This window comes from Delphinus delphis, chromosome 5 (genome assembly GCF_949987515.2).
Source record: "Delphinus delphis chromosome 5, mDelDel1.2, whole genome shotgun sequence".
NCBI classification, from domain to species: Eukaryota; Metazoa; Chordata; class Mammalia; order Artiodactyla; family Delphinidae; genus Delphinus; species Delphinus delphis.
The window spans coordinates 64,273,866-64,301,149 of NC_082687.1; the positions used below are offsets into that span (position 1 = coordinate 64,273,866).

At 36.9% G+C, this 27,284-nt stretch overlaps 1 protein-coding gene across 1 annotated transcript in view; it reads right to left on the reverse strand.

Annotated features, from left to right (window-relative positions):
- CEP135 (centrosomal protein 135) overlaps positions 1-27,284 on the reverse strand; it is an 89,289-nt gene that overhangs the window by 14,737 nt on the left and 47,268 nt on the right. The window contains exons 13-21 of the mRNA XM_060012486.1: positions 26,510-26,662; positions 21,778-21,855; positions 14,604-14,755; positions 8,524-8,639; positions 8,296-8,450; positions 7,814-7,869; positions 5,070-5,238; positions 4,104-4,214; positions 3,633-3,818 (exon numbers count right to left, since the gene is read on the reverse strand). Coding sequence (XP_059868469.1) covers positions 3,633-3,818; positions 4,104-4,214; positions 5,070-5,238; positions 7,814-7,869; positions 8,296-8,450; positions 8,524-8,639; positions 14,604-14,755; positions 21,778-21,855; positions 26,510-26,662 — 1,176 coding nt within the window. The remainder of the gene's footprint in view (positions 1-3,632; positions 3,819-4,103; positions 4,215-5,069; positions 5,239-7,813; positions 7,870-8,295; positions 8,451-8,523; positions 8,640-14,603; positions 14,756-21,777; positions 21,856-26,509; positions 26,663-27,284) is intronic.

A 27,284-nucleotide genomic window follows, 5' to 3' on the forward strand; every position in this document is an offset into this window, starting at 1 on the left:
CTATCTGGATAGACAAGACTTTTCCAAATCATCAAGTCCCAGCTCTTTTTTTGCTTAGCAATTCCTTCTTCAATCTGTCTCTTTCCTTCACATCTTACTATAAGCAGCAAGGAGAAACCAGGTTGCACCTTTCATACTCTGCTTGGAAATTTCCTCAGCTAAATATCCAAGTTCATAACTTATAAGTTCTACTTTCCTAAGAGTATACCATAATTCAGTCAAGTTCTCTGACATTTTATAATAAGAATTACCTTTTCTCCAGTGTCCAATAACATGTTCCTCAATTCCATCTGAGACCTCACTAGAAGAAACATTCTTATTTCTGGACAAATTCCATTCATGACGATTTATGTATTTTGTAAATAATAGAAGTTTTCTCTACAGCTTTCCTCTTTTTTTCTGCGGTACGCGGGCCTCTCACTGCTGTGGCCTCTCCTGCTGTGGAGCACAGCTCTGGACGCGCAGGCCCAGCGTCCATGGCTCACGGGCCCAGCCGCTCTGCGGCATGTGGAATCCTCCCGGACCAGGGCACAAACCTGCGTCCCCTGCATCGGCAGGCGGACTCTCAACCACTGCGCCACCAGGGAAGCCCTCCTCTTTTTTTCTGAGTTCTCGCCAGAATTGCCTTTAATATCCATCTTTCTATCTACAAACTTTTCAAGGTTGTCTAGACTTTTCTATCACGCACCTCAAAACTCTTCCAGCCTGTACCCATTACTCTTCCAGCCTGTACCCAATTCCAAAGACCCTTTTTAGGTTTGTTACAAAAGCATCCCACTTCCTGGTACCAAAATCTGTACTAGTTTCTTAACGCTGCCATAACAAATTACCAGAAACTAGATAGCTTAAAACAACAGAAATGTATTCCCTCTCAGTTCTGGAGGCCACAAGTCTGAAACCCAGATGTCAGCAGGATCGGTTCCTTCTGGAGGTTCTGAATGAGAATCTTTTCCACACCCCTCTCCCAGCTCAAGTGATTGCTGGCAATCCTTGGGGTTCCTTGCCTTGGTAGACACATCATTTCAATCTCTGCCTCTATCCTCATATGGCATTCTCCCCTGTGTCTTCTGTGTCTGAATCTCCCTTATTTTACAAGGACACCAGTTATCAGATTAGGGTCCATCCTACCCAGTGTCACCTCATTTTAACCGTTTTAAAAAACATTTATTTATTTTTGGCTGCATTGGGTCTTCATTGCTGTGCACGGGCTTTTCTCCAGTTGCGGCGAGCGGGGGTTAGTCTTCGTTACGGTGCACAGGCTTCTCACTGCGGTGGCTCTCTTGTTGCGGAGCACGGGCTCTAGGCTCACGGGTTTCAGTAGTTGTAGCTCGTGGGCTCTAGAGTGCAGGCTCAGTAGTTGTGCGCACGGGCTTAGGTGCTCCGCGGCATGTGGGATCTTCCCAGACCAGGCCTCGAACCCGTGTCCCCTGCACTGGCAGGCGGATTCTCAACCACTGTGCCACCAGGGAAGCCCACCTCATTTTAACTTGATTAAATCTGCAAAGATGCTATTTCCAAATAAGGTCACATTCACAGGTACTGGGAGCTAGGACCTAAATATATTTTTGGGGGGAGGGGTGCATAATTCTACGCACTACAGATAATCAATACTTTCTTCTAAAAAATAAAGACCAACTACGATTCTATACCAACAAAACAAAACAAAAGTAGAACTAATAGCCAACTGTTCCTTATCAATCTAACTTATTTAGCGTCCCTATATTTTAACTAAACTCAAAATTTTATCATGAGACTTTTTTTTTTTTTTTTTTTTGCAGTATGCGGGCCTCTCACTATTGTGACCTCTCCCATTGTGGAGCACAGGCTCCAGACACGCAGGCTCAGCGGCCATGGCTCACGGGCCCAGCCGCTCCGCGGCATGTGGGAGCTTCCTGGACCGGGGCACAAACCCACGTCCCCTGCATCAGCAGGCGGACTCTCAACCACTGCGCCACCAGGGAAGCCCTAAGAGACTTTTATTAGACTGTCTTTATGACAAAAGCTTATTTAAATCCATATGCAAAAGAATGAAGTTGGAACCTTACCTTATATCATGTATAAAAATTAACTCAAAATGGATCAAAGACCTCAACATAAGAGCTAAAACTATAAAACGCATAGAAAAAACAGGGGAAAAGCTTCATTATGTTCGATTTAGCAACGATTTCTTAGATATGACACCAAAAATACAGGCAAGAAGAAAAAAATAGATAAATTGGACTTCATCAAAATTTAAAACTCTTGTGCATCAAAGGATAAAACTGAGTGACAAGGTAAGCCATGAGATGGGAGAAAATATTCACAAATCACATATCTAATAAGGGATTGAAATCCAGAATATACAAACAATTCCTACAACTCAACAACAACAGAAAACAACCTGATTAAAAACTAGGCAAAGGGGCTTCCCTGGTGGCGCAGTGGTTGAGACTCCGCCTGCCGATGCAGGGGACACAGGTTCGTGCCCCGGTCCAGGAAGATCCCACATGCTGTGGAGCGGCTGGGCCCATGAGCCACGGCCGCTGAGCCTGCACGTCTGGAGCCTGTGCTCCGCAGGAGAGGCCACAACAGTGACAGGCCCGCGTACTGAAAAAAAAAAAAAAACTATGCAAAGGATTTGAATACATATTTCTCCAAAGAAAATATACAAATGGCCAATAAACACACAAAATACGCTCAACATCACTAATCATTAAGAAAATACAAGTCAAAACCAAAATGAAATACCACTTCACTCCCATTGGGATGGCCATTATTAAAACAAAAAAAAACAAAACAAAAAACCCCAGAAAATAACAAGTGTTGGTGAAGATGTGGAGGAACTGGAAGCCTAACATTGCAGATGGGAATGTAAAATGGTGCAGCCCCTGTGAAAAACTGTATGGTGGTTATTCAAAAAATTAAACATAAAATTATAATATGATCCAGTAATTCCATGTCTGGATATATCCTAAAGAACTGAAAATAAAGACTTGAATAGATATTGTACATCCAAGTTCATAGCAGCATTATTTTCAATAGCCAAAGATGGAAACAAACCAAATGTTCATTGACAGATGAATGTTTAGAATGTGGTATATGCATACAGTGGGATATTATTCAGCCTTAAAAAGGAATGAAATTCTGACACATGCTACAACATGGGTGAACCTTGAGATTTAAGTGAACCTTAGGCCTAAGTAAAATAATTCAGTCACAAAAAGACAAATATTGTATGACTCCACTTACAAGAGGGACATGGAGTAGTCAAATTCATAGAGAGAAAGTAGAATGGTGGTTGTCAGTGGCTGGGGGAGGGGAGAACGAGGAGCTAGTTAGTATTTAATGGGTACAGAGTTTTAACTGGGGAAGATGAAAAAGTTCTGGAGAAGGATGGTGGTGATAGTTGCACAACAATATGCATGTACTAACTGCCACTGTATACTTAAAAATGGTTATAATGGTAAATTCGATATTATGTATATTTTACTTACAATATAAAAGTAATGGGGCTCTCCTAAGCAAATTATCAGAATGACAGATTACCATTGAACTTGATTTTTACCAATGCTTAAACCTCACTTCAATAAAGTGCCTTTGAATGTTTTCTGTTTTACTAAATTCTGTCTGTGCAAGACAAATGAATATATTACCTCCTGAATTTCTTTTTCTAGTAGCTCCACTCTTTCTCGAAGGTGTCTCCTCTCGGTGTCAATAGAAAGAAGTTCCAGTCGAACTGAGCTGCTTTCTCCCTCAGCTTGATGGGCTTTGACCTCCCAGTCTTCAGCACGGTCATGAAGCATCTGAAATCTATCTAACAAATCTTGATTTTCTCTTTCCTGGTTTAACCACAATTAAATTGTTTCTAAATTAGTCATCATTACTCACTGGAATATCCATGTCATAAACATATACACACACTGGGATTTTTGTTTTAATTTAGGAAGCATAAGCTATCTGTGCAGACACTATACTAAGTAAGATCTGTAAGAAAATATACAAAGACAGTAGGCAAGATCTCCACTTTCATATGTTAATATCTAATAGAGGAGACAGAATAAAGAAACATGAAAAAGTTAAAAAAAAAATCAGTCTTAAATCCAACCTAAACAATGTTTTTTCACCTTAGAAGCCATTAAGCTCTCCCATCGTGACACTTCAGTTATGTAATTATGAACTCTACTCTTCATTTCTTCTTTTTCTTGCACTGCTGCTTCTAATTCCAATGAAATTTGCTATAAATCAGAAAATTGAAGACAAATCTAAAATGAATGTAGCACCTAATGTGTTCTATTTATGTTCAAATAGCTCTTTCTGAATTTGGGGAATAAGTGAGAGTAGGAAAAAAGGAAAACTGTTCCTGACCATTATTTTCACATGTTTTTCTGGACTGATCTTGACTTTTTAACCAAATATTACCATATATCTCCCACAACATATGTGACCACATATCTGGTATTTAAACTAAGGGCTAGCTACACTCAGGGGTTGACATTTTTAAAAATTTATATATCAGCAATATACTCTATAATGAATAATGTTTAAAAATAAAATATTTAAAATAAGAAAATTATTGGTTTTCTTGGTGTAATCCTTTAACAAACCAGCACAAACAAAACCAATACCTTTTAGTATTTGCCATTCTAAAATATTCATTAATTAACTTACAGGCATATCTCTAAGCCACTGGAAGTAAGTACGAATAATTAAAATCTATCATGGGTCTTTAAAACACAGCAACTTTGCCCTGGGAGTGATGCTGAGGTCCTCACCCAGTAGAGTAACACCGATTTCTGCCATAGAGAACACCATGCTCCCAGCTTCAGGATTCCTTGCAACAAAGACCACAATGGTGAGGGGACTACAGTTGTACCCATTACACACCCTGTAATATACCGCAGCATTCTAAACCACATTTTAAAATACCCTTATAAACACTATTCTCCTTAAAGAATTATTTCTTTTGTTGTTGATATTTATATAATTAAAATTTAGAAAGCATATTTAAAGCTTTAAAATTTAGCAAACAACGAATACATTGTATAACTGTATACTATAAAACTATCAAAGTTTATGCTTTATGCTCATACCTGGTTTTCTCTTGCCACTGTAGCCAGATCATCCTGTAATCTTCTGTTTTCCTTAAAAGACATTTCTTTAGATCTTCCTACTTCATCAAGTTCCTTGTGAGCTGCATCAAGCTGGCGCCGGAGGCTGCTTATCTCACGGTCCCGATTAATCAATGTTTCCTTTAGGTGGCTGTTACATGGGTGGTATAGCAATAATAAAGAAAGCTTTTTGGAAAATTTAGTTCATTTAACTGTTGTACTCTGATTTAAGTATACTAGGAATGCAAGAAATTACAACTACTCAACCTATGGACTGGGAGAAAATATTTGTAAATGATGTAACCAACAAGGGTGTATACCAACAGCTCACACAACTCAATAACAAAAAAACAAACAACCCAAGTAAAAACTGGACAGAAGACCTAAATGGACATTTCTCCAAAGAAGAAACGCAGATGGCCAATAGGCACATGAAAAGATGCTCAACATTGCTAATTATTAGAGAAATGCAAATCAAAACTACAATGAGGTACCACCTCACACCAGTCAGAATGGCAAACATTAAAAAGTCTACAAATAGGGCTTCCCTGGTGGCACAGTGGTTGAGAGTCCGCCTGCCGATGCAGGGGACACAGGTTCGTGCCCCGGTCCGGGAGGATCCCACATACCGCGGAGCAGCTGGGCCCGTGAGCCACGGCCGCTGAGCCTGTGCGTCTGGGCCTGTGCTCCAGAACGGGAGAGGCCACAACAGTGAGAGGCCCGCGTACCGCAAAAAAGAAAAAAAAGTCTACAAATAACAAATGCTGGAGAGGGTGTGGAGAAAAGGGAACCCTCCTACACTGTTGGTGGGAATCTAAATTGATACAGCCACTATGGAGAACAGTATGGAGGTTCCTTAAAAAAGAGAGTTACCATATGATCCAGCAATCCCACTCCTGGGCCTATACCCAGACAAAACTATAATTTGAAAAGATACACACGCCCCTATGTTCATAGCAGCATTATTTACAATAGCCAAGACATGGAAGCAACCTAAATGTCCACTGACAGTGAAATCTATAAAGAAGATGTGGTACATATATACAATGGAATACTACTCAGCCATTAAAAAGAATGAAATAAAGCCATTTGCAGCAACATGGAGGGACCTAGAGATTATCATACTAAACGAATAAGTCAGAAAGAGAAAGACAAATACCATATGGTATCACTTATATGTGGAATCTAAAATATGACACAAAGGAACATATCGAAGAAACAGACTCACAAACAGAGATTGTGGTTGCCAATGGGGAGGGGGCTGGAGGAGGAAAGGATTGGGAGTTTGGGATTAGCAGATGCAAACTAGTATTACAGAATGGATAAACAACAAGTCCTACTATATAACACAGGGAACTATGTTCAATATCCTATAATAACCATAATGGGAGACTTCCCTGGTGGTGCAGTGGTTAAGAACCTGCCTGCCAATGCAGGGGACACAGGTTCAATCCCTGGTCCGGGAAGATCCCACATGCCTCAGAACAACTACGCTCGTGTCCCACAACTATTGAGCCTGCGCTCCAGAGCCCACGTGCCACAACTACTGAAGCCTGCGTGCCCTAGAGCCTACGCACTGCAACTACTAAAGCCCGTGCACCTAGAGCCTGTGCTCCACAACAACAGAAGCCACCACAATGAGAAGCCTGCGCACCGCCAACGAAGAGTAACCCCCGCTCACCGCAACTAGAGAAAGCCTGCGCGCAGCAACGAAGACCCAATGCAGCCAAAAAAACAAAAAAAACATAATGGAAAATAATATGATAAAGAATATATATATATAACTGAATCATTTTGCTGTATAGCAGAAATTAACACATTATAAATCAACCATACTGCAATAAAATTTAAAAAAAGAAATTACAACTACTGCATTAAGATACTGATTAATTAGGTGAAGCAGATATTTTAGATCTCTACCAATCATTATGTGCAAATAAAGTCATAAAATAAATTTATTATTCCAAAAGTCAAGTAAAAACAGAAGACTTTCAAGTGTTAGGAGAACATAAACGATTTAATTGGCAAACACTTATTTAATGTTTAAGTCCCCACTATTATATAATATGTAAGGGTGTATAAAATAAATACAATTAGTGACTTTCGTCTTGAAGTAGAGACCAGACATAAAATGTAAAGTCTTGTAACAATGTTCAAAAAGGTTTAGATGTGGAATAAATTAAACACTGGCTACTAGGGTAATCTAAGTTTTAATGATTAGGGCCTGCACAGGGTAATTACAGTAGAAATAAGGAGCAAGTAGGTATGTAAAAGAATAATTAATAAGACATAATTGTTTAGATGTGGATGACAGAGGAGGGAAGAAAGTTAAAGAGGATAACATTTCCATGCAGGAGACTGAGAAAATAACTGCTACTGATAAAAATAGGAAAATAGAAAAAGAAATTTTCCTATTGCCAGATTGCTATTCAAATAGATAAAGCTGCATTCACTGAAAATTTCTAAAAAAACCTGGATGCCGGGGCTTCCCTGGTGGCGCAGTAGTTGAGAGTCCGCCTGCCGATGCAGGGGACACGGGTTCGTGTCCCGGTCCGGGAAGATCCCACATGCCGCGGAGCGGCTGGGCCCGTGAGCCATGGCCACTGAGCCTGCGCGTCTGGAGGCTGTGCTCCGCAATGGGAGAGGCCACAACAGTGAGAGGCCCGCGTACCGCAAAAACAAAACAAAACAAAACAAAACTGGATGCCGTTCCATTGATTACTTACTTCATAGAAGATTCATACTCTGAGACTGTTATCTTCATCTGAGTAATAGCTTTTTCCTATAGAAATTATAAAAATATGTAAGATTCTAAACCATTCATATAGAAATGTCTTCATTTGAATTGATACAATGTCACATTTATATAGTTTAAATCCAATTATATAAATTATATTATAAAAGAAACCTCCAAGTAAACATATTTCCATGTACCAATTATATTTCATATATTGGCATATTTCTACTCACTAAGAATTTGAATTGTTCCTTGAGTTTGCTATAATCATATATGATAAAACTGTCTTCTAGAAATAGAACTTTTAAAGATTCAAATTATTGGTATAAAATGAAATTTAAACACATTAGAAGATATGGCTTTGGGTCTTAGGAGCTTGTACACAGGCAATAAGAACTGCATATCTAAAACAGAGAATAAAATAAGCTTTTCTGTTCAGATGCTGGATAACATTACTTAACAGTCACATACTTTATTAGCTAGGTTTTCATGCAAGTTTGCAATCTTTTCTGTCTTCTCATCTACAGTCTCCTGAAGAATGTCTTTTTCTTTATCAATAACACCAATGGTCTTTTTCATTACATGAGCCTCTTCATTCTGTGAAGTCATCTTGAAGTGTAGTTTATCTATAAATGAAAAAGAAATGTTTGTTAGACAAAGTAAATTAGGATTGCAAAAACAAAATTGAAGAACACTTACCTATTTTTTCCTCCAGTATTTTAACTTGTGCTTGTGCTGATTCAAGTTCACTTCTTTTCATGGAAAGTTGGTGCTGATGGTCCTCAAGTGACCGCTGTAGCTGCTCATTTACTAGCCTAAAGAGTCAGTGGACAAAAACAAATGGTATTCTTTATCTCTGGTAGAAATAATTTTTTTTAAATGAAAGATCTTAAAAAATATTTTTATTTTTAAAGTTTCTTTTATTCCTTATTTTAAAGCTCTTCCAGTATAATCAATGGCATTATACTATATATATTATTCCTTTCTTCAAAACTGTTCCATCTTCCTCAAAATAATACAGTGTAAAAATCAAATTAATTGTATACTTTTTTCTAGAGGCTTCCTAGTAGTTTTAAAGCTTTTCTCCGTTTCCTAATCACAGCCCTCTTTCTCTTAAAATCTATTTTCAATAGTCAAGGCAAAGGAAAAGTCTTGCTTTTACAGAATGGCCTAGCACTTCAACATCCTGACCATCCTGACCAGCAAGCTTTGAATTCTGCTTCCCATTCTGACTTTTTTTGATAGGTAGTCAACGGGAGGTCACAGTAAACAGGGAAATAGGTATTAACTGTAGTGCAATGAGGATTTAAGACTAAAGATTGGTTTCAGGGAGCAAAAAAAAAGACATACAGCAAAAATAAAGACAATTTCAGACGAATCCCTTACTGATCAGTAAGATTAATTTTTTTTCAGAAGTAACAAGAATTTGCTCTCATGTCATCTAGGGTCTTTGGAAGCTTTTAGTCCTGGCCTAGGAATTCTTAGTCTGGCCTTGCTGGAAAAACATGGCTCTCACATTAGGCTATTTATTGGGGACTTCCACAGGTTCCTTTTAGGGTTTGTTTGAAGATGAGATAGTAGAAGATACTAAAGGTGGCTTAGTTTAGAATTGCCTAATAGGGAGGAGGTTGGATTCTGAAACCACTAGTAAGATGGGACACCTCCCACAGAAATGAAAAAGTTTTACATGCAACACTGAGATATTCTGAAACACAAAAGACATGACCCTGACTGCTCTAATAGCAAATGAATGATGACCCAGAGGCAGCGAGGGAAGTCAAGGTGAGGCTGACTTCTTTAGAATTGCACAACCAAATAAAACCTAGTCAGAAAGACTCTCGGTTCAAGCAATTTTACTTCATAAAATCATCTGTGAGGTCCAGGTGACTCACTGTATTCAAGCTGCTTGTAAAAGCTACAACTATTACTCTGAGGGATATAACTACACGGAGTGGAGAAAAAAGAAAGCTAATATTCACTGTACTGATAATTTACAGACATTACCTCATTTATTCCTAGGACAGTTCCATAATTAGAACCATTATCTTGATATTATAGAAACAAATAATAACTTGTTCAAGATGGCAAAGCTATTAAGGCAAAGAAAATATATAAATCCAGTTTAGTCTACCCTGATATCAATGTTTTTCTACTACATCACACTGCCTACTACGAAGAGCACAGGACATCTTCCGTGTGGAAGGGAAAATGTCTGCCAGTAAGCTATAAAGAATCCTTTCAAAACTGGAATGGCTCCCAGAGTTCCTACTGAAGGACACTGAGTAGTTGGCAGTGCTTGAAATCCTAAGTAGAAATGTAAAGATTTTTTTACATCTAAGTTCATTAGCAGGGTTAATTCCTAATGAAAGTAGGGTTGATAAATGAAGGCAGGATAACATCTTGATTGATTATACATATAAAGGAGGCCCTTAGTGAGTCTTAAAAATAGCTTTGCCTTTTCATATTCTAGTGCAGGCAGGCAAGGGAATAATAGAGATTCCACACAGACCTCGGCAGTAACCTTCTGACAGAAGGATTGCTGCTAAGATAAAGGTCTTCTTAACGAAAGAACTGAGGTATAAAGTTCATAGGAAAGAACAGTTGAGTGACTATCATATTATTTGTCATCATGGTGTTTGGAAAGGAAAATTTGAGAACCTGTTGAGAAGTAAGTTGCTAGGATGAGCTAATTTCTTAGCTTCGAAAGTGCTATAAGCAAAAAGCAAAGGGAAGTGATGACTTCCCACCAGAGAGTGAAGCAATAAAACTTAGAATCAAAATTCTAGCTCTCCACTTACCAGCCATGTGGCTGGATAAGACCATCTCTCTGAGCCTCAAATTCCTGAGTTTTATTACAGTACATGGATGTATACATGCTCTCATCTTAGGGGGCAAAAGTAATTACTTCTCTTCATGATAGAGTATATTTTAAACAAAGACAGCATCATAAAGGGTCCTTTATTCATAAGAAGTGTTCAAGTTGTAAAATGGAGCTGAAGCTCTATCTAAGAGGCATAGGTTTGGAATTTTAATGGCCTCTTAGAAGAAAGAGAGATTGATATGGTATCCCTGTTTTTTTTTTAATTAATTAATTTTTGGCTGCGTTGGGTCTTTGTTGCTGCCCATGGGCTTTCTTAGTTGCAGAGAGCGGGGCTACTCTTCATTGCGGTGAGCAGGCTTCTCATTGCAGTGGCTTCTCTTGTTGCGGAGCATGGGCTTTAGGCGCATGGGCTTCAGTAGTTGTGGCTTGCAGGCTCTAGAGTGCAGGCCCAGTAGTTGTGGTGCATGGGCTTAGTTGCTCTGCGTTATGTGGGATCTTCCCGGACCAGGGCTCGAACCTGTGTCTCCTGCACTGGCAGGCGGATTCTTAACCACTACGCCACCAGGGAAGCCCAGTAACGCTGGATTTTTTTTTGGTATCCCTGTTTTATTTCAGATGTCTTCAAGACTCTATGGTTATGACCACCACTAACTGAGAAAGTATCATCTCTTGATAACTGAGAGAGGGGAATAGGGATAAGGACTGGCTTTTCTGTCACATTTCTGCAAAAGGATGATGATTTATATCTGGTGGTCCTAGGTCCCTTGGCCCTTCTAAGTCCAGTTCCATGAGCTCAGCTGTCTTTACTTAGGGCCCTGGCTCCTCTTCCTGTCTTGGTAGAAAAAAATGTTAGACATGCCCAGAAGATAATTCTTAGGCATCCTAAGGAATCTATGAGCCTTATCTAAAATGGTTCTCAATTCCCTTAACAAATAAATACTTCTCAAAGGAGACCAGTTATATTTGGTTTTCTGAATATACAAACACACTCTACTATAAAAGCTGATACTTATTGCCATAATAATAACTCTAACTAGAGCTTATGGGCTCTTCCCAGGAAAATCAGCTAATGCATTTATTTGATCCTGGATAAGTACATAACCCTCTAGTTTTAAAGAAGGTACACAGAATAACTGAAGACTAAGGTGAAATGAAAACAGTCTGACGGTATTTTCAGCTGCAGAAATCTAAATGTTTAGAGGCTCATAGCTAGCAGTGGTGAGGATTAAGGCTATTGTCCTCTGCTGCTGCACCAAGAGACTAGACCAAAGATCCTCTATTTGGACAATTAGAGACTGTGCTTGATATAGAAAAGACTGTTTGGTGGCACTGAAATTTGATGAAAAATGCCTAACTCATGAAGGGAAAGAGAAAATGGGCCCACCAGGTGGATGAAAAGGAATATATGCTTTATCTATCTGAGTATCAGCTTCTTAAATGTCTTCATGTTAAGGGAAACAGAACTTGATGTGATTAAAGCGACAGCAAGATCTCTATTAAACATATCAAAAGTTGCATGAGGTTTGGACAAGGCGACTTCATTTCCATACAGTTCTTGGTATTATGTTTGTATTGGGTTCAGCTTTGGATGTGAATCTGACAGCTTGAACTCATAGTTCTAATGTTTACTGATGTATACTGATATGGAGAATGTGACTGACACACCTTCCTCAGAGACAAGTCTGATATTTGTCAGAGCAAAAAAAGTTATGGAATCCTGCAATCCCCCCATTATTACCTGTCTCTGTTTACAGACAAACAAAGGTAAAGAGAAAATTCTCCACAACCCATTCCTATAACAAGGTAAAGAGAAAATTCTCCACAACCCATTCCTATAACAGTGACTGGATTATTCCTAGGTGAGGGAAGTAGGAGGCTGGGTAAGAGAAAAGGGTATTAGTATAGTGGAGAAAACGCCCAAGGAGCTGCACTGTAGGGGATCCAAGGGAGGGCACTGAAAGCTCTGTCTTATAAGACTGGAAAGGGTATCCTATGAGGGAAGGAAAGGGAAGTTATAGCTATAGTTTGAAGGAAAAAGCAAAATGGACTAAATGCAGCTCCAATCATCTGGACACAAAACGGAAAAGGGTAGACTAGTAATTCTGGGTGACAGAAATATACCATGGTATTTGTACTTTGGAGTTGAACATAGATAGACATGAACCAGAGGGGGAGAGGCCATTCCATTCAGGTAGCTCTCCTTCATAGGATGTATGTAGTGCCTTGCAAGGAAAAAAAAAAAAAAACGGAAAAAGAAGCTTCTACCTTAGTTCTTCCTAAACAGTATTCCTTAATTAAACAGACAAACAGCCAGTTCTTGGTCTTATTACATAGTTTGTTTTGATTTTGTGTAACAAATGTTTCCTAAATCTCGCCACTGTTCTCCAAGTTCATTGCCACTGTTTCACTCCAGACACATTGTCTCCATTGTCTGCCATCAGTCTCTTAAGACTCCAAATTCACCTTCCCTATTTTTGTGAGAGTTCACTTCCTAAGAGGCATGGTAGGAAGTCACCCCCTTGGTTAAAAATTTGTTTGTTCTCCATGTTTATAAGATAAAATCCAGACACTCTTGGTTATCATACCAAGTTCTTTATTACCTGACTTCAACCTGTAGATACAGCCTACTTGGGCCATACTGACTTTTTTTACCATTTTTCAGACACATCACCTTTTAGACTCTGTATATAAATATTCTGATTTTACATTTCTTTGAAAGAAGAACGAGAAGAACAATGACATAGGTAGCAAAAAACTCTGTAATTTCCAGCAATTCTACACTAAAGAGTACAAATAATCTGAAGTACAGGCATACCTTGGAGATATTGTGGGTTTGGTTCCAGACCACCACAGTAAAGAAAATATGGCAATAAAGTGTATCATGTGGATTATTTGGTTTCCCAGGGCATATAAAATTATGTTTAATACTCACAAACATAAAAAACAAACTTACGGTTAACAAAGGGGAAGGGGGAAGGGGGAAGGGGTAAATTAGGAGTTTGGGAATAGCAGATACAAACTACTATATATAAAATAAACAACAAGGTCCTACTGTATAGCACAGAGAACTATAATCACTATCTTGTTACAAAACATAATGGAAAGAATATGAAAAAGTATATATGTGTGTATATATATAAATATATATATATATGCATATATGTATTAGTGAATCACTTTGCTGTACACCAGAAACTAACACAGCATTGTAAACAACTATACTTCAATAAAAAATATTAAATTAAAAATTCAAAGCCATTAAAAAAATAAACAAATGAAAGTTATGTCTGTACTATACTGTAGTCTATTAGGTGTGCAATAGCATTATGTCTGAAAAAAACGATGCACACACCTTAATTTAAAAAACCTTATTTCTATAAAATAGTAACCATCATCTGAGCCCTCAGTGAGTTGTAGTAATAGTCAAAGCTCACTGATCACAGATCATCATAACAAATATAATAATTACGAAAAAGTCTGAAATATTGCAAGAATTACCAAAATGTGACACAGAAACATGAAGTGAGCAAATGCTGTTGGAAATACGGCACCAATAAACTTGCTTGATGCAGGTTTGCCAAAAACCTTCAATTTGTAAAAAACACAACATCTGCAAAGCACAATAAATTGAAGCACAATAAAACAAAGTACACCTGTATCTGTTAGGGAGATTTCAGAAGGAGGTAGGTACAAAAATTTGCCTGCAATCATATCAAGCTATGAAAGTCTTTAGAAGTACAGATACTCAAAACTTACCCAGATTCACTCAGTGAACAGGAACCTCCAGAGATCAGTCCCTAAATCCATACTTTACAAAAGCTACCCAAGTGATTCTGCTGCAAAGCCAACTTTGAGAACTACTGCTTTTCAAAGGCCTAGTTCAAAATGCCACCATTATGAACCTTATATAGCAACAAGCTTGTTCCCAGAAGAGAAATGAAACTTCCAATAAACTTACCTAAGTGAGTTCATCTCTGTTTTCTGATGAGATGAGTCACCAGCCACATGGCTAAGTTTTTGAGCTTGGAGTTTTACTTTTTTCTCTAAAGACTCTATTGTTTCTTTCATTTTTAACATTTTAGACTTTAATTCACATTTTTCGTTTTCAAGCTATAATTAAATTTTAAAAATTAATAGGTATATGTCTCAGTTTCTTTTCCTTAAGCACTCTGGAAGAAAACTAAGGAAATAAATTAGATTTATTTAAAAATACTTTAAAAGTCACGTGTACACTTTAGGTTCTAGATGTCAGAATAGGCAAACACATTTTTCTCTCTCTCCTCTTCAGTATCATTGAAATCAAAGAAAAGATACCAAAAAAGAAAGGCAAGAAAGGAAGAAAAGAATGTATCCATAACAGCAATGAAGGGAAACCACTAGCAGGCCAAAATTTTGAGAAATTTCTAAAAAAAAATGTAGCTAGGACTGAACTGAAGAAAGATCAGAGCAGAAAATACCGTAACCCAAACACAAAATGGACAAGATTTACATGAGGAACCTGTAACATGTTCCTGAAGAGCATAAAACACAACCTGACAATGTGAAGACACACCATATTTCTGAATGGGAACACAATATTGGAAAGGGATTAAAATTTCCTGAAATAATTGTAAATTCAATAAAATTTCAGTAAGAATCCTGACACAACCTTTTTAAAATTAGATGGGTGACTCAGATTTCATTCTAAAATTTATTTAGGAAAAAAGAAAGTTAAGAAAAAACAGTAAAAATGGGGGGCGGGAGGAAGACTGCAGTTAGGCTTGCTTTATGAGATATCAAAATAAATGAAAAAGCTACTATAATTAAGACAGTATGGATTTCACATATGGATAAGCAGATACATCACAGATGTAAGTTTAGAAAAGGCAGCATTTTAAGAAAGTGGGAAAAGAATAAACTTTTTAAAAATAGAGCTGGGATAGCCACTCATTGAAGACAAAAAATTAGCTAGATTCTATTTTATTTTACGTACAAAAATAAACTCCAGATGCAATAATGATCTATATACAAAATTCAAAACCAAGAAACATTAGTGATAAATTTCAGTCTTCCAGTTGAAACTGTAGACTGACCACACACATTTTTAACACCCTTCTTCTGGAAACAGTGCTAAAATGACAGTAAAGAAATAAGGTTATATACTCATAAGGACAGAGAGAACAAGAGGGAAAACAAGGGTGAACAAGTGACTTCAAAAACTTGTGGAAGACAGAGCAGAGAGTGGTTCAGAGTGGAAGAAAGATATATACAATCTAAAGCAGGGTCTGAACCTAGGAACTAACGACCTTTGAGGCCAGATAATTGTTTGTTGTGAGGGCCGTCCTGTGCACTGTAGGACGTTTAGCAACATCCCTGCCTTCTGCTTACCAGATACAATAAGTACTTTTTCCCCTAATTGTGACAGACAAAAATTCTCCAGATATTGCCAAATATCTCTTAGGAGGCAGAACTGGCCCCAGTAGAGAATCACTGACCTAAAATGGCCACAGTAGGGAATACCAATGAGCGCAGCCAGTTGACTTAGCCTGAAGAAGCTCAACACGTGGAGGCATGAAGCCGTGAGGGGGGGGTCACAAAGAGAACTGAACAAGGAGATTGGCTGCAAGTCTATATACTGGGACACTCATACCCCAGTTATCTCTTTCTAGAAAGTTCTCTTGGAAATCAAATATATTTAAAAAATCAATAGAAGGGCTAAAAGACAAAGTTGAGGCAATCTCCCAGAAAGTTCAACAAAAAGTCAAAGAGAAAATAAAGGAGAAAGGATAAGAATATTAGATCTCTTTAGGAAGTCTAAAACCAACAAATAAAGCTCCAGAGAGAGAAAACAGAAGAGTATAGTAAATTGAAGACATAAGATAAAGAGAAAACCCCAAATCCTTTCAGAAATAAAAACATGTCATGTACAGAGGACTCAGAAAAGAATAGCATCAGACATCTCAAAGAAAGTTGAAAGACCAATGGAGAACAGTATTCAAAATTTTTAGTGAAAATAATTTTCCAATCTGGACTGCCACATGCCTAAGCCAAATCATAAATTATAAAAGTTCAATAAAGACATTTTCAGACAAGTAGAGTACCAAAAAAATTTCCTCCCGTGTATTCTTTTTCAGGAAACTGCTGGAGAAGATGCTATACCATAATGAAGGAACAAAGAAAAGAAGAAAACATGAGGTTCAACACAGGAGAGGGGGACAGGGAAAGTCTTATGAGGACAGCTATGGAGAGACATAGCCCATAATGAATCAAGACAGAAAGCTCAAGAAGGAGGAAAAAGGGGGAAAAAGACCAGAACTGGTTAAGTTTGAAAACTCAAAAAATATTGAAAGGCATGTGGCAGAGATGGAGTTCTTGATAAAAATTAGCAATGAAAAACAGAAAAGTAACAAAAAACAAAATGAAACAAAACAAAACAAAAGCAATTATTAACTCCAGGAAAATGGTCTACAAGAAAAAAGGTAAGAGTAGTACTGTCCCACTTGGCTGAGCCGTAAACCACGAGAAGTCTTGGTAATATAAACAATAACTACTTAAGTGAGCAAAATATGTAATTAAACTATGTAATGGGGGAAGAAAAGGGGAGTGCTAATCCATCATCTACCATCACGGAGACTCACTAAATAACCTTAAATCAATAAAGACTAAATAGCACGAGCACATTATTTAGAAACAGGGAAGTAAACACCAGGAAAGAGAGTTGTGGATGGTAATTTGTGGGATATGGAGGTGGGAAAGGAAAAAAAAATTTTTTTGCACTAAAAATCTTCCAGAATTCTTGTTCAAACAAGAGTACATGTGTGGTATAAAGACTAAAAACAGGAACGTTTGTGTACCCATCACCTGGCTTAAAAAATATTACCTGAACCTTTGACACTACTGTGAGCAGTCTCCAGTGACATCCTCTAACTCCTGCCCACAGTATCCACTAACCTGAGTCTTCTGTTTCTCATTTCTTGCTTTTCCTTAGCACACCACATTTGTATGAATCTCCAAACAATTTACAGTTTAGGTTAGCATGTTTTTCAACTTTACATAAGCAGAATCATACTGCATGTTTTCTTCAACATCATATTTGCAAGATTCATGCATGTTGATGTTTGTAGCTATTATTCATTCATTTTTGTTGCTCTGTAACATGCCATTGTATGACGTACCACTGTTTATTTTCCTCACAACTGACATCCAGATTGTTTTCTTTTTTCTGTCAGAGAGTAAACATTTTAGGTTTTGTGAGCCATATGGTCCTTTGCCACTACTCTACTGTAACAAAGACACAGCCATAAACAATGTATTAACAAATAAGCATGGCTGTGTTCCAATAAAAACTTTATTACAAAAACAGACTGGAGACCAGATGTGGTCTAGAGGCCATAGTTTATTGACTTTGATCCAGGGTTCATATCTAGAAATGTATTTGCTGGCTAATAGAGTATGCCTTTGCTAACCTAGAACAATGCCAAATTATTCTCCAAAGAGGTACCACCAGTTTGCACTCCCAGAAGCTTCACAAAACTAATAATACTAGCTATAACTTGTTAATTTCTGATGGATGTGAAATGATTTTGCTGTGGTTGTAATTGGTATTTTCCCTCTTATTGAGGTAGAACATCTTTTTATATTTATTAACCATTTATAATTTCTTCTGCCATGAAGTGTCAATTCACATCTTCTGTTGAGGTTTTTTTAGGTTAAATGTATAGTAAGTTGTTCTCTGCATTATTGGCTTGTCTTTTCAATTTATGGCAATTTGATAAACAAAGATGTTCTTGTCAATGTGGTCCTATTTATCTATGTTTTCTTTAAAGAAATAAACTTATTTGTGTCTTGTTTAGGAGCAAACACTGGCACCTGACACCTGCTAGCTGTGTGATCTTGGGCAAGCTTCCCCTCTGTTTCTTTATCTGTGAAATAAGGATAATATTAGCATTTACTTCTTATGGTTGTTGTAAGAATTAAAATTATATACATAAATATATACAAAATGTTGAGAATAGTACCTGACACACAGTAAATGCTATATAAATGATTGCTATTATTATTATTTTGTCAAGGTAAAAAAGATTTTTCTCTTGTATTTTCTTCTAAAATTTGTAGCTATTTCTTGAACATTCAAGGTTGCAAGTAACCTTGAACTGATTTTTGGGTCTGGTATATTTTAGGTAGGATCCAATTCTCTTTTATTTTTTATTTAAAAAAATATCTATCTAGCTAGCTAGCTATCTATCTACCTATCCATTCATCCATCCATCCATCCATCCATCCATCCATCCATCCATCCATCTAGCTAGACTGTGCTGGGTCTTAGGTGCAGCACACGAGATCTTCATTGCGGCATGTGGGATCTTTTAGTTGCGGCATGCAGACTCTTAGTTACGGCATGCGTGTGTGATCTAGTTTCCTGACCAGGGATCAAACCTGGGCCCTCTTCATTGGGAGTGCAGAGTCTTTCCCACTGGACCACGGGGGAAGTCCCCAATTACTTTTTCATATACATATATATGAACAATTGTCCCAGATACAATTTTGTGGGTTTGCTCTCTACTGGGTTTTATCACTCTCTTAATCCCTGAGCACTACCACCCTATCTTAATTAATGACTCTAAAGCCTTTATATCTAGTAAGACAAGTTCCACACCACGTTCTTCTTTAAAATTTCTTTGTGATTCTTGGCTCTTTGCTTCCATGTAAATTTTAAAATCTATTGTCAGTGTTCACTCTCACACACATCCACCCACCCAGCCATCTTCTTGGGATTTCAGCTGAAACTACAACTCTACAGATGAATTTGGCAAGAATTTACATTATTTTATAAACATAATATCTGTCACCTTTTTAATAAATTGGATATATCTCTCCACTTATTTAGGTCTTCCTTAATGTCTTTCAGTAAGGATGCAAAATGTTTTCTATTAAGATCCTGCAAAATTATACATAGGTATCTTGTATTATTTATTGCTACAAAAATGGTATGGATTTTCTTTTTATCTTGCTTAGGATTTGTCATGCTACTAGAATTCACTGTACATCCTGAATCAGAGGATTCCTGTGTTTTCTATCATACCTAGAAAAGTATCAGTTATTATGTCTTCAAATACAGCCTTCTCCCATATTTTATTATATTCTCCTAGAATTTTGACTAAATAAATGTTGGACCTTCTCACTTTATTCTCTAAGGCTTTAGCTTATTTTATATTTTCTATCTCCTAGTCTCTTTCCAATGACTTCTAGTACTTCAGATATATTTTCCAGTTCATTAATTCTTGCTTTCAGATTCTGGGCAGGCTAGAGTGACAGGGACCCTTCTACCTGAAATAACTAAAAATTTGGGCAAAGCATATGGAACAATGGTTTTCAAAACACTGGCCATTAGGCAATGATGGATAGTGACCCCTGAGAGATGAAACAAGTGAGATGAGCCCTATAATTGTTCCAGTTTATTGCCTGAAGAATTTCCAAGCTGTGGCACAGGGAAAGAAACCAGCTGGACCTGGTGATTCCCGTAAGTTCAGAATACAGGACTGAGAGTCAAGGGAGGCCAAAGCCGTTAGAATTCGCAGGGCGGATACTGGAGGAGAACTGCACAGAGTAAGAGCACCAGAGATCTATAAAGCGTGCCCCTTGAATCTTCAGCTGAGGAGAGCACAGCTCACAGAGAGCTACCCAAGGCCAGGGAAAGAACCATCAAAGAATTAGAGGGAACAGTACTGAGGGCTCATGCAGGGCCAGGAATAGGTTCTTTTCCCATCAGTCATTTGAAAACCTCATAATTCATGAGGCAACTGGTAGTAAGCGTACTCAAAAAGATTTGGTTTCAGTAGTAAAACAAAATTAGTCCGAAACTAAATGCCATTCTAGTCCCACCTAATTAAGCTTAAAAGCAAAATCAAAAAGTAACAAGCTACTTCCATCTGACTTAAGCGTATCCCAGAACAAACTTCAAGAGTGTTTCTAGGAATACAAGCTCTCCAGCAACCAAGAAAATAAAATTCACAATGTCTGACATCCAATCTAAAGTTAGCAGGCATACAAAGAAGCAGGAAAATACAACCTATGAGGAAGAGGGAAAAAAATCAAGTGGCCCAAAGCTGATAGAAACAGATGATAGAATTAGCAGACAAATAAAAACAATGAAGACAGGGAAAAAGAAACTAGTCAAAACAAAACACAGAAAGCAAAAAAGACTATCAGAACACATACCAATTTGTTAAAAGCCCTATCTCTAGTGAGAGCAATAAGGAATGAAAATGATTTTCACTTTTTACTCTAAGTCTGTATTACATGACTTTTTAAACAAGAGCAAAACAACAATAATCATAGCTAACACTTACTGAGTGCTTACGATATGTCAGTAACTATACTAAGTTCTTGATATCTATTAACTCATTTAATTTTCACAAAAACTCTAAGAAGTAAGTATTAGCACCATTTCTATCTTACAAATAAAGAAATTAAGGGATGAAAAGTTTAAGAAACTTGCCTACAGGTAACAGGTGACAAAGATGGATTTGAATCTAAGTAGTCAACCTTCAGAGTACATACTCCTAGTCACTGTTATACAGTTTCTCTAACATATTATTTTTTAATTTTAAAAACATAAAAAAAAGAAAAAGAAAAACAAATACCATATGCTAACACATATATATGGAATCTAAAAAAAAAAAAATGGTTCTGATGAACCTAGAGTCAGGACCGGAATAAAGACACAGATGTACAAGATGGATCTGAGGACATGGGGGCTGGGCGGGGGAAGGGTAAGCTGGGATGAAGTGAGAGAGGGCATGGACATATACACTACCAAATGTAAAATAGATAGCTAGTGGGAAGCAACTGTATAGCACAGGGAGACCAGCTCAGTGCTTTGTGACCACATAGAGGGGTGGGATAGGGAGGGTGGGAGGAGATGCAAGAGGGAGGGGATATGGGGATGTATGTATACATATAGCTGATTCACTTTGTTATAGAGCAGAAACTAACACAATATTGTAAAGCAATTATACTCCAATAAAGATGTGAATTAAAAAAAATGATAAAGAAAAACAAACAAACAAAAAAAACATACAGTACATTAAAACTATAATTAAAATAGTCATTCATACAACAAAATATACCCCAAATTCAGTTTGATAAATTACCTGGTGATTAACACATGTCAAATGTTCAACAGTTTTCTCTAATTCTGATTTTCCCAAAATACTCATTTCATGGAGATTCTGTAAGAGAATTTTATAGATGTTCACTCACGTCAGATAATAAAACAAAATTACCAAAGTAAGCAATGCAAGTCTACAGTACTATTTTATCTGTCTTTTTATAACATAGAAATGTTTTAGAAAGAAAATCATTCGAAATTTTACCAAAACAATGCTTTTGGTTGAAAACAAAAACACAAGAGGTTCTCATCTTTTATGCTTTACCTCCATGTATGACTATAACAGAAGACACAGATTGGTATGGGTTCATTTATAAAGATTTGCACAGATCAATCCATTAGCACAACTATAAAGGGAAAAACCCAGCAGGTTAAGTAAGCTCAGAATGCCCTCATGAGAGGAGATGAAAGAGGAAAAGAGTATAAAGGAAGAACAGATGGGATCAGAAAGACACAGGAAGCAGAACACTACAGGGCCATGCAAGTGATCAGTTTCAACAATGAGCTGGTCAACAGTGTAAACACGAGTGTTGTTATTTTTGGTTATATTACCTTATCCAACTTTTGCTGATGCTAAGTCTAGGACAAGTGACATGTTGGTGTTCTGTGAGAATTTTTCGTGCAAATTCTTACTTCCATCCATGTTATTCATTAAAAATAAGTAAAGACATCTGATGTTTGGATTATATATTTCATTGAAAAGATCACTGTGCTGTATGCATTTTTTTGTTTATTAAATCATTCAACTGGTATTGAGTACATACTATATACCCAGCACCAAGTAAGGTATTAGGAATACAGTAAAATGGATAAAGTCTCTGATGTCATAGACATTATAGTCTATTAAAGACAAACCTTAAACATATTAAAATAAAATCCATGAATATTCTGCTAGGAAAAGGAACTTTATGGCGACATACTGAAAGGGAGTCTAGGATCTAGGGTTCATTTCCTTTGTGAGGAAATGATGTTTAACTTGGCTATAAAGGATGAACAGGAATTAGCCAGGTGAGGGGACTGGAAGGGGTGAAGGATTTTTTCCTTAGAAAGTTGAGGGCAAGAAAAAGTCCATTAAGCCTAGCGTTGAGAAACTGAGGGGTGAGGAATAGGGGGGATGAGCTTGGGGAAAAGAAGCTAGACCTTGAAGTAGGCAAGGGCCAATCATCGAAGTCCCTGAAAACAGTTAATGGATTTTAAATAGGAAGTGATGTGATCGGATTTATATCTTTGAAAGATGACTCTGACTTCAGTGTGAAATACAGATTTGAGAGGCCGCTAATACACTAGTGCAGTTGAGAGAGAATAATGGCCAGAATAGGATGGTAGCAGGGGAACAGAAACAAGTAGGCTGATTGAAGAGAAACCAGTGTGAGCTGAGGAGCCAGATTCTTTGTGACTTCATTAGCAGGTGATCTTGGACAAATTATTATTACTGCTTTTTTAAAATTAAGGTATAGTTGATCCACAATATTATATGTCTTAGGTGTACAACATAGTGACTCACAATTTTTAAAGATTATACTTCATTTATAGTTTTTATAAAATATTGGCTGTATTCCCTGTGCTGTACAATATATCCTTGTAGCTTATTTATTTTATACATAGTTGTTTGTACCTCTTAATCTCCTACCCCATTTTGCTCCTCTCCCCTTCCCTCTCCCCACTGGTCACCACTAGTTTATTCTCTGTATCTGTGAGTCTGATTCTTTTTTGTTATATTCACTAGTTTGTTTTATTTAGATTCTATATATAAGTGATAACAGACAGTATTTGTCTTCCTCTGACTTACCTAAGCATAATACCCTCCAAGTCCATCCATGTTGTTGCAAACGCCAAAATTTAATTCTTTTTTTATGGCTGAGTGGGTACTCCATTGTGTGTGTGTGTGTGTGTGTGTGTGTGTATACATATATATATATATATATATATATATATATATATATGTATATATATCACATCTTCTTTATCCATTCATTTGTTGATGGACACTTAAGTTGTGTCCATATCTTGGCAACTATAAATAAGGCTGCTATGAACATATATCTTTTCGAATTAGTGTTTTCATTTTCTTCAGATATATACCCAGGAGTGGAATTGCTGGATCATACAGTAGTTGCATTTTTAGGTTTCTGAGGAACCTGCATACTGTTTTCCACAGTGGCTGCACCAATTTACATTCCCACCAACAGTATACAAGGGTTCCCTTTTCTCCACAACCTTGCCAACATTCGCTATTTGTGTTTTTTTTTTTGACGACAGCCATTCTGACAGGTATAAGGTGATATCTCGTTGCGGTTTTGAATGTCATTTCTCTGATGATTAGCAATGTTGAGCATCTTTTCACGTGTCTGTTGGCTGGGCAAATTATTTAAACTCACTGTAACTCAGAGACCACATCTGTAAGCATTACCTGACTAAAAAGGCAATTGTGAAGATTAGTTGAGATAGCTCTTGTAAAAAGCACTCAGAACAGAGCTTCCCACATGGAAAGGGCTTAATAAATGTTAACTATTATTTAAGAGGTAGCATCAATAGGACTTTGTGATTAAATGAGAGATAGGAGCTTTCAGGGAAAGAGGACTCAGTGCCTGGGTTCAACAACTGGGTAGATAGATAGTGGAACAACAGGAAACTACTAGAGAAGACTTAAAGACTGAGAGGATTAGTTCAGTTTTTATGTAAAAGACCTATTGCAAACTCATAAATCCTGACTCTTGTAATCCAGAAAGATTCTGGTCATATGAATGTCACTTTTTCTGAGTTTTTGGTACAAGCGCATTTTTTTAATCCTGTTTTTACATTCCTTAGTCATTTCAATGATATGGAAAAGGCTAAACCAGTAGCTTGTACTAAAACTTGCCATATTGCACAGAAGTTTTCCATTTGGTAATTTTAACAATTATTTTTATAAAAAAGCACTTTCTGGAAGGCAATATTCCAAAGGATCCCAATTAAAAGTATTTTGTAGGGGTAAAACTTTAACTGAAAATTTATGACATAAAGACTACCCTTATAATACTTAAAATGTTTTTATTCTTAATCTTAGCGACTAATTTCTAAGCATTAATTCAATAATATTTATTGGAAGTAAACTATGGACTCTGTAATAGTTAACAGTAATAGTTTAATATTGAGTTCTTATAATGTACTGAGCAGTATGAAGTGCTTTATGTATATTAAAATTTTGGGGGAGATTATAAAATATAAAATACTGTCCCTAGATATTATACCAAAAGCACACGCAATAAAAGAAAAAATAGATAAATTGGACTTCATCAAAATTAAAAACTATCTGTGCTTCAAAGGACAATACTAAGAAAATGAAAAGACAACCCACTGAATGGGGGAAAGTATTTGCAAATCATATATCTGATAAGGGGACTATATTGAGAATATATTGATACAAAGTATTCTTATAATTCAATAATAATGAGACAACCCCATGTAAAAATGGGCAAAGGATCTGAATAGACACTAAAGAAGATATACAAGTGACCAAATAAGCACTGAAAGTAAGCACATTAGCTAACAGAGAAATGCAAATGAAAACCACAATGGATACTACTTCACACCCACCAGCATGATGATAATAAAAAACCTAATAACAAGTATTGGTGAGGATGTACAGAAATTAGAACTCTTGTACACTGTTGGTGGGAATATAAATGGTAAAGCCACTTTGGAAAACAGCTTGGCAGTTGCTCAAATGGTTAGTTATAGTTATCATATGAATCTAGGTATATGTCCAAGATAAATGAAAACATATATCCACATAAAAAGTTGTATACAAATGTTCATAGCACCATTATTCATAACAGCCAAAAAGTAGAAACCACTCCAATGATAAAATATTTTCTATCCATAAAATGGAATATTATTCCACAATAAAAAGGAATAAAGTATTGATACATACTACATAATGGATGAACCTTGAAAACATTATGCTAAGCTATGGAAGCCAGACATAAAGAAACACTTACTGAATGATTCAATTTACATGAAATGTCCAGAGTAGGTAAATCTAGAGATAGAAAGTAGATTAGTGGTTATCTAGGCCTGAGGAGGCTGGGGAAAATTAAGAGTGGCTGCTATTGGGTACAGGGTTTCTTTTCGAGGTAATGAAAATCCTCTAAAATTGATTGTGGTGATGGTTGAACAAGGCTGTGAATGTACTAAAACCAAAGAATTGTACACTTTAAATGGGTGAATTATATAGTAAAGTGAATATCTCAATGAAGTTGTTTTGCAAAAAAAGATAATGCCCCTCCACATGAAGGACTTCCTATTGAGATCAGAGGTTGGTTCTTTTCTATAAAGAACCAGATGATAAATATTTAGGCTTTGTGGACCATACAGTTTTTATCGCAGTTACTCAACTCTGCCACTGCAGCACAAAAAAAGCTACACAAAACACATAAACGAATGAGTATTCCAATTAATGAGTATTATCAACAATGAAATCTGAGTTTCATAATTTTCATGTCTCATGAAATATTTTTCTTTTGATATTTTTTCAATGATTTTAAAATGTAAAAACCATTCTTAGCACACGGGCCATACAAAAACACAGCGTTCTGGATTTGGCTCATGTGCCATTGTTTGCCAACCCCTGATCTAGATTCAAAATAGTCATGTCACAGGAAAACATATAAAAAGACCTCCCCTTTTCTCAATAAATTATCTTTTAAAAATAAGTCAATTAAGTCAATACGTACTTTTAACTTTTCTTTTAAAGCTTCTCTTTCTGCCATAATCCTTCTTAAGTCAGATAATGCAAGTTCTTTTTCCTTTTCCATAAGACTAACAGTATTATGGGAGACTGTGGTTTGGGCAGATTCTTGTCTGAGTGCAGATAATTCTTCCTGAGCCTTAATGTATTAAAGATATAAATTAAAAAACATTGGACATGCTCCCAGTTTAAAAAAGGCAACTAAACATATGCTACTTTTGCTCTCTTCCCAAATGCCACCAAAATGAGAGTAAAAGGATTAATGTAATAACAGTAATAATAAAAACAAAGGACAAGGAGATTGAGGGAAGTGCCAGCCACAAAATTTGGGAAACCAAATAGCACATGGACAACTAGTAATAAACTAAGCAGTCCCAAGAAAGCAGAAATCTAAGCTAACAGTGGGAAAAGCCCAGAAGTGGATCAATTTGTACTGCAGAATCCCAAAAAAGCACCAGAAGTGAAAACGGCTTTTTCAACTTGGCCTCTTAACCCGTATGTCCTTCTCTCCCTCTAAAAAAAGCAATAGGATTTCATGGGAGATTGGTATGGGAACAAATTTTGGTGATAAACACCATGCTTTGCTCAGACTCACCTTGCCCTCTAACAACTGAGGCTTTATAATTAGCCCAAACTGTATTGAATCTCCCCTCCCTATCCCTAGAGGCTAAGTCCTTAATATCCAATTAGTGAGTGCTACCCACTGTTTCATAGACATACCCCAACATGTCTGAATCCCAAGGATACACTTGGCTCAGAGT